This window comes from Cibotium barometz, chromosome 48 (assembly GCF_041138505.1).
Source record: "Cibotium barometz isolate CiBa-2024 chromosome 48, ASM4113850v1, whole genome shotgun sequence".
In the NCBI taxonomy this organism is placed as follows: domain Eukaryota; kingdom Viridiplantae; phylum Streptophyta; class Polypodiopsida; order Cyatheales; family Cibotiaceae; genus Cibotium; species Cibotium barometz.
Window position 1 is genome coordinate 36123494 of NC_141093.1, and position 11175 is coordinate 36134668.

Consider the following 11175-nt stretch of genomic DNA (forward strand, 5'->3'; position numbering starts at 1 on the left):
GAGACGGGTGTGAGAAGAGAGAGAGAGAGTGCATGTGCATGTGTACGTGTGTGAGAGAGGGGTGTGTCTATGAACCACATACACATATATGTATCTATGTGAGAGAGTCACACATGCACACATACACACATACACACATGTACACAAATACACACAAGCATATACAAACAGACACAAACATACACATATGTACACAAATATACACACACACACACACACACACACACACACAAACATACACATACACACTCACTCACAAATGCTTGCACACACATACACATACACATACATAGATGCATACACACACACACACTATCGCATAGTTGCATATACACATACATATGTATGCACATATGCGTACAAGCAAAAACCTCATGCTGCAACAATGCATGGGTCACCTACTTGTATTATTTATAATATATAGAGAGAGAGTGAGAGGGAGACACTACTTATGCATATAAAGGTGACCCCTGAGTTGCTGTGACCAGGCCAAGCATGAATCCAAGCTTAAAAAGCTATACCTTCACTTCAAATTTTAACAATCCAAAAATCCTCCTTTCTCCCCGGCCTTTTTCCCCCTCTCAGTTGGCCACCTAGAGAGGGAGTAAGTTGTGTTTAATAAAAAGTAAGCCGATAATCTAGATTTATCACTAAAAGTCAAAGAAATGTCTGGATTATAAATAAGATGTATATGTTTTATCCCTTGAAGCTCAAACTTCAACTATAATTTTAATTTTAATCAAGAAATATACTAATAACTAGTTTTTTCGAGCACTTTCTCAGAGACATATGCATAGTTTATGATTGAAGAGATTGGAAATTTTTAAGTCATCTCATCAATATAGTTCCGAGCTCTACTTTTCAAGGGACCATATTAACTAACTTGGGTTTGAGATAAAGATTTTCTATTTGTTAAGGTTTAGAATATTAAGCAAGCGCGCGCGCGCGCGTGTGTGTGTGTGTGTGTGTGTGTGTGTGTGTGTGTGTGTGTGTGTGTGTGTGTGTGTGTGTGTGTGTGTGTGTGTGTGTGTGTGTGTGTGAGAGAGAGAGAGAGAGAGAGAGAGAGAGAGAGAGACTTGTAGCAAAGAAGATGTACTTACAAATATCGATTAAGTTTTAGAGATAGTTATTAAGGTCAATGAAGCTATTAAGGGGAGAGTGTTTGAAAGGTAAAAATATGTCATAATGTCACTCTCTTCACCTTGTTTTTAGTTAGATGAAGCAAGTTCAAATTCCATCATATATTTGTATATGTAAATTTTCTCTCATACCTAAGAACCATAAGTGGTATCAAATATAAAATAAATTCTTCCTTAATTTCAAGGCATGATAAATGATGATTCCTTTGACAATGTCTTGCCAAAGTACATAGAAATATAATATTAACAAACATGTATCACAAGAAAAATGCAATCGAGGGGCCAATGAAAACGTGTCGAATGATCTTGAGGTAGAGCCACATACATGTGCATATATTTATAATATTCTTTCTTAAAATTTATGATATTGTGCCTCAAAACAACGTCTTATTAATGTACTTAATCCTCACTTGATCCTATAATCATGACTAAATTAAACCGTAATCTAGAAAATAAGTCAACAAGTTTAAGGAATTAAATACTCACTTGCTCTACACAACTAATACACATTGATTGACAAGTTCAGAATGCTACAAAGGATCTTCATAGATCTAGATATCCATACATATATTTTTAATATCTTATTAAAAATTAACAATATTGTAACTTGAACATTGCAATATAAATGTTATTTCTACTCACTAGTAATCATGATAATATTAAACCTTACTCTAACAAATAAGTCAACAACTTAAAGAAATTAAGTAGTCGCTTGCTCTACACAAATTGATACACATTAATTGTTCAAAAAGCTATGTAAGTATTATATAATATTGAAGTTCAAAATTTAAAGTATATAAAATTGAAGTTTAAAACGCTATGTATAAAATTGAAGTTCAAAATGCTATGTAAGTATTTAAAATTGGAGTTTCATTATGTAAAATGATTTTTTGATAGACATAAGGTCCTTGTGAAAAATCAATGCAAAAGTTTTTGCATTCATCCATAGCTTTCACATAGAAAGTATGCCTTTTGGGATGTTGTCAACCTGAAAAGGGCATGAAAGGTAGAAATGAATAAGGGTATGATTAACAATATAACAAATGAAGCTCTCTTGAAATTACATAGCAAATGTTCATATTATTAAGCCTTGCACTTTAAAAGGCATTCCTTTCAAAGGAAGTCATTGTGGTGCTATAATTATCAAAGCTGTACAGCAAGTGAGTGTGATGACTTGCTTATCAAGGAAGAAAAAGTCCAGCATTCAGGGTGCCTTTTTCCTTGCTTCAAATTCAAGTGGTTGTATGTCTCTATTAGAAGTCTATCTTGTTGAAGTATTCTTACATTGTAATGATATAATTTCACTAAGAAATGATGTCATACACTGCTTTTTTTAAGGTTGATAAATAAATTAAATATCGTGTCTTGTTTGTGTGCTTTTTCCTTTTCAACATGTAAGGATTAAGTCTTTTTTCCTTTTCAGCACGTGTCTTGTTTGCTTACCTTTTTACTTTTTAATAGTAAGGATTGAGTCCTTTTCAGCACTTGTCTTGTTTGCTTACCTTTTTACTTTTCAATAGTAAGGATTGAGTACTTTTTAATAGTAAGGATCGAGTCTTTTTCTATAATCATGTGTAGAGCATGCCATTAGTTTCAACTTGCAATAATGTTTGTTTATGAATTTCACGAGCATGTTTCTCCTATTATATGGTCTTTCTGTACAAGACCTTTGTTTGATTTTACATGTAAAATGTATTATCCACCCAAGCTTCATAGATTGTACAATTCGGTAACTTAGTTTTTAATTATCCTATACACATAGGTAATATAGGGATTTTGTTATCTATGTGAGTGTGTGATCTGGTTCTCCCACTTTAGAGTTTCTAGGTTTTCAGCGATGTGTGTGGTTTGCTTGAAGGCAACCATGAAGTTGCTTAAAGACAATTACTTCATGGTTGCCTTCAAGCAAAAACCACATTGCCCCCATAAAAGACCTTAAGTATGCACTTAAATAAATAGAGATTTTAAGGAGTTGGTTTAAATTTCTACATGTGGAAAATCTCACAATGGTCACCACTAAAAGAGCCAATACACGTGGAAAAGCTTCTAGTTGGCTTACATTTCTACATGTGGAAAAGCTCGCTAATGCTCACCACTAAAAGAGCCTTCGATACATGTGAAAAGGCTTTTCTTTTATACATGAGGAAAGGCTTATAATGTTGACCACTAAAGACTCAAGAGGCTTCAACATGTGTGGAAAAAAGCTTTTAATTTCCATCACCAAACTTCAGACTGAAGAGCATATTTCAATGGCTTGAGTTTTGTCACCTCAAAAGTGGAATCATGATGAGAACTCTACAAAGAGTCATCACATGTGTCAATGGCTTTATGTTATTTGATGTGTAGAATGATGCTCCCTTTGCCCCTTGGTATACACATGAATATAAGGAGCGGTCTTTAAGACCAACAAAATTACATCTACTTTTTGAAACACAATTTATCTGGCTCATGTTGCACATTAGGGTAAAGAACTTGGCTAACATTTTATCATTTGTAATCACAGTTGAAGTAGAGAGCCTCCTTGTAGATTAGATCTCTTATTTGTTCCTCTGATAGTTTTTTCTCCTCAAAATCAAATGAAAAAGGTGTTGGGCAGCTTGGCTCATCAGAGATATCATGTAAAGTTGAAAGATAAGGATGAGCTAGTGCGTCTTCCACTGTTAGAAACAAAGAAATGAAAAGGTGCATTAATCAAATATTCAAAATACAATTTACTTGCACAAAACTTGATATGGGGAGTTGTATAAGAAAGCTCTAATGTACTTCAAACAACTATGTATGTAAATGTGTGTGTGTGTGTGTGTGTGTGTGTGAAACGTATATAATACATATGTGTGTGTGTGTGTGAACATATATAATACACATATATATATTGAAATAAAGAATTCCATGAAATATTTATCATTATGCAAAAATGAATTATTTTTTGTGTACCTGTGATACGCTTTGTGGGATCGAATGTGAGCATTTTCTCCACCAAATCAATTGCAAGAGGGGAGATGTTGGGGTATTTTTCTGCGAGAGGTTGCTTCTGATAGCATGGCAATTGGCGAAGGTAGCGTCTTGCATTCTCACTCTTCACAAAATCCAACTCAGAGTCGTTGGGCAACCCTATCAACTGCTTATTTACCACAAAATCACGAGCTAGATTAGAGAGTTACTTAACTAGTTAAACCAAAATCAAATTAAGTTCTAGATTAGAGAGATACTTAAGTGGTAAAGCACTATCATTTAACTAAGCCCTTAGATACTCTCTCAAATAGCCCATTGAGCCTTGCATTTTAGATTATGTACTATTTTGGTGGTAGTTGTGAGAAAGATTAAAATATTATCAGGATTAAGCAATATTGTAGAGAAGTTGGAGCAAGATTACAGAAGTGAGATTAAGCAGGATTAGCGAAATGACTAGGCAAGGTCAATCAAACAATGTAGAGTAGGATTACCGAAGATTAAGCAAGATTAGAGAAATGACTGGGCAAGATCAATCAAATAATGTAGAGTAGGATTACACAAGCTGTTTGAGCAAGATAAAGCATACTATCAAGCAAGAAAAATTAGGGTTAAGAAGGATTAACATGTGGGATTAAGCAAAGCGGCCGGCGAATATGAAGCGCACCTCTGCGATGGATCGGAGCTGGTGGACGTAATCCTTTCCCGGGAAGAGGGGTCGATGGGTGAGAAGCTCCATGTAGATGCATCCGACGGACCACACGTCGATGGCGGTGGTGTATACGGCCGAATTTAAGAGCAATTCCGGCGCCCTGTACCATCGTGTCACCACGTACTCCGTCATGAACAAGTCGGAGGAATCCGACGTCGCCGCCGTCCTCGCCAGCCCAAAATCGCAAATCTTCAAATCACAGTTCGCATTTATCAACAAATTCCCTGGTTTTAGATCCCTGTGCAGCACATTCGCCGAATGTATGTACTTCAACCCCCTCAATATCTGATACAAGAAATACTGCACATACCATTAATCATGATTAGCGACCATTTAATCATCAATTATCGTAAGGTTGACCAGTCACTCTCTAATTCTCACCTTTAAAAAGCACCGTGCATTTAAGAAAGGAAGACTATGGAATGGACACCTCTAAAAAGCACCATGCATTTAAGAAAGGAAGACTATGGAATGGCGGAAGACGTTTTTAACATTCGAGATTAAGGCCCTTTACACATACCCCACCCACCGTCCGTGTATGGGCGCGAGAGATTGCCTGCCCATGAATTGTCGACGAGGGAGATTGCCTGCCACATCAGCATGGGCAAGCAGGGGTATGGCCATGTGTAATGGGCCTTAAGAGGCCGAATTTATCGTACCTCGCTCTAGTTCAACCTCATGTCGGGTTTCAAGCGTAGCCGTACTAATGTTTTACCACTACACTACACGTGTTTTGCATACTTATGTTTTACCACTACACTACACGTGTTTTGCAGATCCATGGGCACATGACTTGCTTATAACACTTCACGGAAATCGAACCTCTGCCTGTATTTCATTTTGCACGCCTGACTTTCGCGCCTTCGATGCCATGCACCCCTTCTTAATTGCACCGTGCTTTTTATTTTTATTTTTTTTATAAAAACAGTAGAATATATTAAAAAAGGATGGAATACAAAGCCCCATGAGGAAGGTCCATGGGGGGACCCGAAAAGAAGCCATCAGGAAGGGTGGGCTTGCCGAGACTGTGCCTTTTATAGCTGAGGCTCTAAACCCCTTCTTCCAAGCTTAATTACTTTGCTTATTGCACCCAAGCTGTACATTTATCACATCTTCTAATAGAAGAAACCCACAACCATACTAGGCCATTTAACCTATCACTTAATGAGCACTTATAATCGCATATGAGGTTAATTTAAGTATTTAACATAACACAAGGTTAAGTTAATTAACCGAATGCTTACTTCTTATTGCTATTTATATTAACGTAACATGAAGTTAATTCAATTAACCGATAAGTTATACCCAATCAGTTTTGACCCTTTATATATCGACCAAGACAATTCATACACTCTGATGAATACTATTAATTCATACACTCTGATTAATATTATTAAGTAACAAATTTGAACAAATTATGCGCCACTGCTGATAATTCGAAAAAAAGGAGAGAGCATATTCACACCTGACAATGCTCCTCCGTCAAAGCTTGTCTTGATCTTATGATTTGATGGAGATCGGTGTCCATCAGCTCAGAAACCACATAAACATCATCATAATCATACCTTCGCGGGGGAGGCATTATGTCCCTGATTGCAACCACCTGAAATAAATCAAATAACTAGCTTAAGATAATCATAATCTTCAGTAAGAAATTGATCAACAATTTGGTACAGTTTTATGAGATCATTTTTTTTATAAATGTGCAAAATATTACGCCTACTATATCCAATGTAAAAATATATCAACGTTGAATATTCATTTTAGTATGTCAATGTGAAATTATTAATTTTCTTACTCCATCGATGTAATGATATAATTAATCTTACTCTATCAGAAAGCACATTTAAATCAAAGTAATTAAATTGGTGCACGCACATTTTCATGATCCATGTGGCGAAGCAGCTTCAACTCTCTGTATGTCCTCTTGGCGTCGATCTTGTTGTCAAAAACATTGCATATTTTTTTGACGGCAACAAGCTCATTTGTCTCAGAATTAAGCGCTGAGCTGCATTGAAGCAAAATCAGAATCCGGTAAGGTAAAGAATTACCAGTGATATTTCAGCAAATTGATAATAATCTTTTCGCAGTAGATCCATAATTCTTAATTGAGAGGAATTACCAGACAACACCATAGGCACCGCGCCCAATGGGAGCGATGGGGGGCTTGTATTTGGCGGTGAACTCGAACATGTTGCCGTATACGTTGTACTGCACAAACTTGCCACCATGGGTGGGAATTCCTTCGATATCATCATACGAGCAGCTGTCGGAGATGGTGGTTCTGAGATCATCCCTATGTTCGTCTGGCATGTTGCTCGCTCTCTCTCTCTCTCTCTCTCTCTCTCACACACACACGCACACACACAATGAAGGCTCTCTCTCTCACACACACACACACGCACACACACAATGAACGGCTCTCTCTCTCTCTCACACACACACACACACACGCACACACACAATGAACTCCCAGGCTCTCGTCGCGCTCTCTCTCTCTCACACACACACACAACTCTATGCACAAAATCAAGCTCAATCAATCTCTCTCTCTCTCTCTCTCTCTCTCTCTCTCTCTGCCAATATGAAGATTTTGAACTAGTCTAGAAGATTTCAGCTTGTGTGCGTGTGTAGTAGTGCTGTGGGCTTTTATATATATATATATAGAGAGAGAGAGAGAGAGAGAGAGAGGGGGGGAGGGGGGCTCTGCATACTTGGTCTAAACCTTCCGCGTGGTGGACCATTCTGCACCTAGAGGAGGGACTCCTTTCTACTGGCCCGCATGCTCAATTTTTGGCCGGTGCTTTGACTCCTTTCTTCAAAATGTAGCGACTTCAATTTGTTTTAAGTGTAATGGATACATTCAATGTCTGACAAACGTTCCAAATGCCCATCAAAAAATCAACCCTTCAAGTCACACATGACGTTAGAGGCTATTCCTGAGGGACCCGGGCTGAAAATTTCAAGGCCATAAACTAGCTAAATTTTAGAGAAATCTTTAAAATAGTGGCCTTCTTTTGTAACCCTATTTGTTATGAGGCCTTCTCTTTAAGGTTCGAAGGGCTTGGATGCCCGCTTTGTTGAAAGCTTCAAATTCGAGAGTTCAGAACACTTCTCTCTCTTCTTTTCCTCTCACTATGGGCCAATTCCATGTTGTGACCAATTTTTAACTAATATCTAGCACAACACCAAAATTTTGAAATTTGGTTCTCATGAAAATGGCCAAATGGTGTGGTACCCCACCAACAATTCTCTTCTTTTTTAAAAATGTAATAAGCAATGAGCTCAACTCTTAGCAAAACCTATGTGCTCTTATGGTTTGTATTCTTGCCATCAAATCCCCTTTAAAAAAATGCAGCCACTTGAGAAACTAATGAATGCACCACGAAATTAGGCCCTAGCCCTAGTGAAAAAATATGGCTCAAGCCTCAAAGCCTCAAATGCATGAAATTCAGTCATTGACCTTTGGTTGAAAGAAATCAATATGATAAACATGTAATATTTACTACAACTAGGTCCTTTTCATATGCAAAAGTGTACTTATAGGGTGTGAGGGAACAATCACCATGACTCCAAGCATTTAAACCTATTTGCGGGGTAGGGGGTTTTCTAGCACCATCGAAAAGAAGAGAGGGCTGGAGAAGGAAGGGACAAAGTCCAAGCATTTAAACCTATTTGCAAGGTAGGGGCTTTCCTAGCACCATGGAAAAGAAGGCAGGGTAGGAGAGAGAAGGAAGGGATATAGAGGGAACTCCTTCTAAGCACCATTTATGTGAGTGATCTTCTACCCATTCTTGACTGGCTTCCTATGCTCAAAAAAACCTAGTTTGTAGTGTGTTTTTCCTAGTTCAAATTAGAAAGTCCCTATTTTTTCCCCATTTCAAATTAGATAGTCTCGATTTTTTTCCTTGGAAGATGCCAAAAAAAAATCCCTATTATTTTCTAAGATGAAATTAGATAGTCTCAATTTGTTTTTCCTTGGAAGATGCAAAAAATTGCATTAAAATAGGAAGGTGGTTACACTAAGCTTTTTATCCAAGAAGCTTAACTTTGGAGCACACATAACTTGGGAAAAAAACATGAGATAGTAGTCATATGCTTGCTTGAAGATAGCCTTAATTGAAATTTGGCATTAGCTTTATTTTCTAGGAGATCTAAAAAAAAATCATGTAGTTTACGTATAATCCGAGTATTTCTTGGATCGGAATAGATATTCACTTAGCATTAATTGATGGCCTTTATTTTTAAATTAGAAAAACATCTTTTTTGAGCACTAGTCACTTCAAGAGGTCAATAAAATTATGATGAGACAGGTCTAAGGTTGGAACGCACTAGGCTGTTCAAAACACAATTTTAAAGTAGCGTTTATACTTTCCAAACTTTGACTTTGTTGTTTCATGTTGACTTGAAACTAGTCATACATACATATATATATATGTATGTATGTATGTATGTATGTACATATATATATGTATGTATGTATGTACATATATATATATATATATATATATATATATATGTACATATATATATATATATATGCCACACACACATAGCCTAAAACCATATATATTATATTTATATTTATATATATGTATGTATGTATGTATTAGGCTTTATATCTACTAAGGTATATATTTCAATATGTATATATATATACATATTGAAATATGTATGTATGTATGTATTAGGCTTTATATCTACTAAGGTATATATTTCAATATGTATTAGGCTTTATATCTACTAAGGTATATATTTCAATATGTATATATATACCTCAGTATATAGAAAGCCTAATACATACATACATACATACATACATATATATAAATATAAATATAAATAAATTATACATATATATATATATATATATATATATATATATGGTTTTAGGCTCTGTGTGTGTGTGTGTGTGTGTGTGTGTGTGTGTGTGTGTGTGTGTGTGTTAACCTAACCAAAATGTCATGGGAAGTTGTTGATCCGGTATGCACAAAATCTCTACCATTACGTGTGGATAGCCGCTTGTCATTGGGATCCTCCCGCACTCTTGTGTCACACTGAGGTGGTTCCTAATCCTAGGGGTGGTGCAACCATTCTTGGGAAGATCATGTGGGATCCCCACCATGGAAGCCGATCGCGGGGTGATAGCCTAATCATTCAAGCAAGAGGGAGAGAAGAAGAAAAGGGAAGCATAAGAGAACGAGCAAGAGGGAGAGAAGAAGAAAAGGAAAGCATAAGAGAACAAGCAATTAGCGCTAATCATACCCAAACTCTAACCCTAAGCATACCACACATGCTAGATTAGAGTTGCAAGAGAGAGGGAGAGAGAACACTCCACTTCTATTGCATGAATGGGAGAATGAGTTACAAACAAGAGAAATTGGCTTTTATTGTTCCAAGCGTTTTCCGACTAGGCTGCCTGGGAGTAAGTGATCTGAGGTGCCCGGAACATAGTTACAAGGCTTTTCTTTATGGTTTAGCCAATTAACCGAGATCCTCTTGTCTGGCCTTTGAAGCTCAAGACTTGGGAGAGTCTTTAGGGCATTTTTCTCATCAAATGATGGGATTTACAATATAGTACGGGAGCTCGTTTATATACGTGTGCGGACATAGTTGTCATAGAAACATGTTAACCACATGTGTTTAACATACTTCCTTCCTCATTAATACAAATGTGGGTTTCAAAAAGTAATGACTGGCCTTCATAAATTGGGGGAGGGAGGGTAGGTAGCTAAAAGTGGGGGGGGTTCCATCATTTTCAGCCCCCATCAATCTCGTCAGTCAAAAAACCCTTAAAAATGGGTTTTCTCAAAAATTTCAAAAAAGTGATTCCCCCCCTAAAACCCAAACCAAACCATATTGTATCAAAAAATAGCTTTTTTCACCTCCATATTTTCTCTCTACACTCCATTCTCCCCTCCAACATCACCCTACACTCCATTCCCCCCAAAACTCGCAACTCAAATTATCTCTCTCTCTCTCTCTCTCGCTCTCTCTCTCTCTCTCTCTCTCTCTCTCTCTCTCTCTCTCTCTCTCTCTCTCTCTCTACTGTGCGTAGTCCTGCAATTTATTCACGCCTACAATAATCTCTCTCTCTCCCTCCCTCCCTCCCTCTCTCTCTCTCTCTCTCTCTCTCTCTCTCTCTCTCTCTCTCTCTCTCTCTCTCTCTCTCTCTCTCTCTCTCTCTCTCCAATTATTTGCAGCATAAGCAACCATGGAGGGTAGTGCATCTTCGTCGAGAGGAGAAGGCCAAGAGACACAATAGAGTCTAAGCTCTTGCATAATGTGAGGGATAAGCACGATGCTTGGCTGGGATGCAATTTTAAAAGGGAGATAGGGTCTATTTACAACCCAATGCCACTGGGACCCCATCAA

The 11175-nt window shown here is 37.3% G+C and overlaps 1 protein-coding gene across 1 annotated transcript; it reads right to left on the reverse strand.

Annotated features, from left to right (window-relative positions):
* Positions 1-3170: 3170 nt before the first annotated feature.
* LOC147611130 (mitogen-activated protein kinase 1-like) lies at positions 3171-7430 on the reverse strand. Its single transcript, XM_086785793.1, has 6 exons — positions 6923-7430; positions 6679-6808; positions 6266-6403; positions 4756-5100; positions 4074-4257; positions 3171-3796 (listed from the first exon to the last, which is right to left on the reverse strand). Exons 1-6 carry the CDS (start codon positions 7111-7113, stop codon positions 3627-3629), a joined length of 1158 nt encoding a protein of 385 aa, XP_086641919.1. The 5' UTR covers positions 7114-7430; the 3' UTR covers positions 3171-3626.
* Positions 7431-11175: the final 3745 nt, after the last annotated feature.

Excerpts from the sequence above, each read along its gene's own strand:
- LOC147611130 (XM_086785793.1), bottom strand. The coding sequence starts at position 7,113 with ATGCCAGACGAACATAGGGATGATCTCAGAACCACCATCTCCGACAGC. Across the intron at positions 4,258-4,755 it reads AGCTCCGATCCATCGCAGAG|TTGATAGGGTTGCCCAACGA; the intron begins GTGCGCTTCATA and ends GTAAATAAGCAG. Across the intron at positions 3,797-4,073 it reads TCCCACAAAGCGTATCACAG|TGGAAGACGCACTAGCTCAT; the intron begins GTACACAAAAAA and ends TGTTTCTAACAG.